At 36.3% G+C, this 1,104-nt stretch overlaps 1 protein-coding gene across 3 annotated transcripts in view; it reads left to right on the forward strand.

The window, feature by feature from the left end:
- nudc (nudC nuclear distribution protein) overlaps positions 1–809 on the forward strand; it is a gene marked incomplete at its 5' end in the record, with an annotated part of 12,575 nt that extends 11,766 nt beyond the window's left edge. For all 3 annotated transcript variants that reach the window (XM_014032966.1, XM_014032967.1, XM_014032968.1), the window contains 1 exon segment: positions 599–809. In XM_014032966.1, the coding sequence (XP_013888420.1) occupies positions 599–650 (52 nt within the window).
- Positions 810–1,104: the final 295 nt, after the last annotated feature.

A 1,104-nucleotide genomic window follows, 5' to 3' on the forward strand; every position in this document is an offset into this window, starting at 1 on the left:
GTTGGACAGGTGTACCTAATAAAGTGGCCGGTGAGTGTATATTTGTTGTCAAAATACCTTTTAGTACATATGTTGTTAAAATAAAATGAACAGTCCAATGATCATTTTACTGATATGTATAAAGACTGCAAAATCTTCAAGTCTGGATGAACTTGGAGGCAGTTTGAGGATTAATTTTTTATGCTTTTTTAAGCTCAAAAAAGTGTGGGGGGGGGGTCGTATTATAGATGTGATCGTATTATACATGAGGTCGTGTTATATACGAATAAATACGGTAAGTTTATTATAAGAAAATATATATATAAAAAAAACAACACACACAAAGTACCAAAAATTGGTACTGTTAGGTACTGGTACTGATTCCCAGGTACCAGATATTGGTACTGAATCACTTCAAATGTCAAAGGTACACATCTCTATCCTTATGAGGACAAAAGGTCCATCCTGATTGGTGGAAGTCCTGTTGGTGGGTCAGGGATGGGGTGCACTGATTCATGTGTGACTCAGTGTTTACAGAGTGGAAACTGTTGTCTGCTGGTAGATGTGGTCCAAACAGAACCAGAAGTGATTTGTGTTGCTGTGACTTGTGTGTCTGCAGGTTCATGGCTCAGCACCCAGAGATGGACTTCTCCAAAGCTAAGTTCAGCTGAGTGTCCTGAGTGTTTAATAAGCTGCTGCTGGACCAACATCARACCTGTGTGCTTGGTCTGATTCCTGCAGACTGAGTCAGACAGAGTGTCTCTGCATGTGTTYTGTTTAAACATGTCCTTTTTTAATCAACAATTAAAGAGTCAACTGTGAGAAATTTCTTTCTTTGTGTTGTTTTCACAGTTTGTCTCATGAACGCAGGATTGTGAGGTGACAGAGCTGAAACATGTGTGATATAAATATTCCTGTTACATCTGGTTTAAGTTTGAGTTACTGGGTTTGTTTAAGAGTTTTACACTAAGATAATCTGATGAGGTTGTATAAATACATTTATTCTTTAAAATATAATTGAGTTTTGTTGATGACTCTGAAACCATCTGTGTCAGTATTTGATAAATATCAGCATATTTTTCTAAATTTGATTTATTTTTATGTTTTTCTAAAGTTGAATAGATG

Source organism: Austrofundulus limnaeus, unplaced genomic scaffold, assembly GCF_001266775.1.
Source record: "Austrofundulus limnaeus strain Quisiro unplaced genomic scaffold, Austrofundulus_limnaeus-1.0 Scaffold1588, whole genome shotgun sequence".
NCBI lineage: Eukaryota > Metazoa > Chordata > Actinopteri > Cyprinodontiformes > Rivulidae > Austrofundulus > Austrofundulus limnaeus.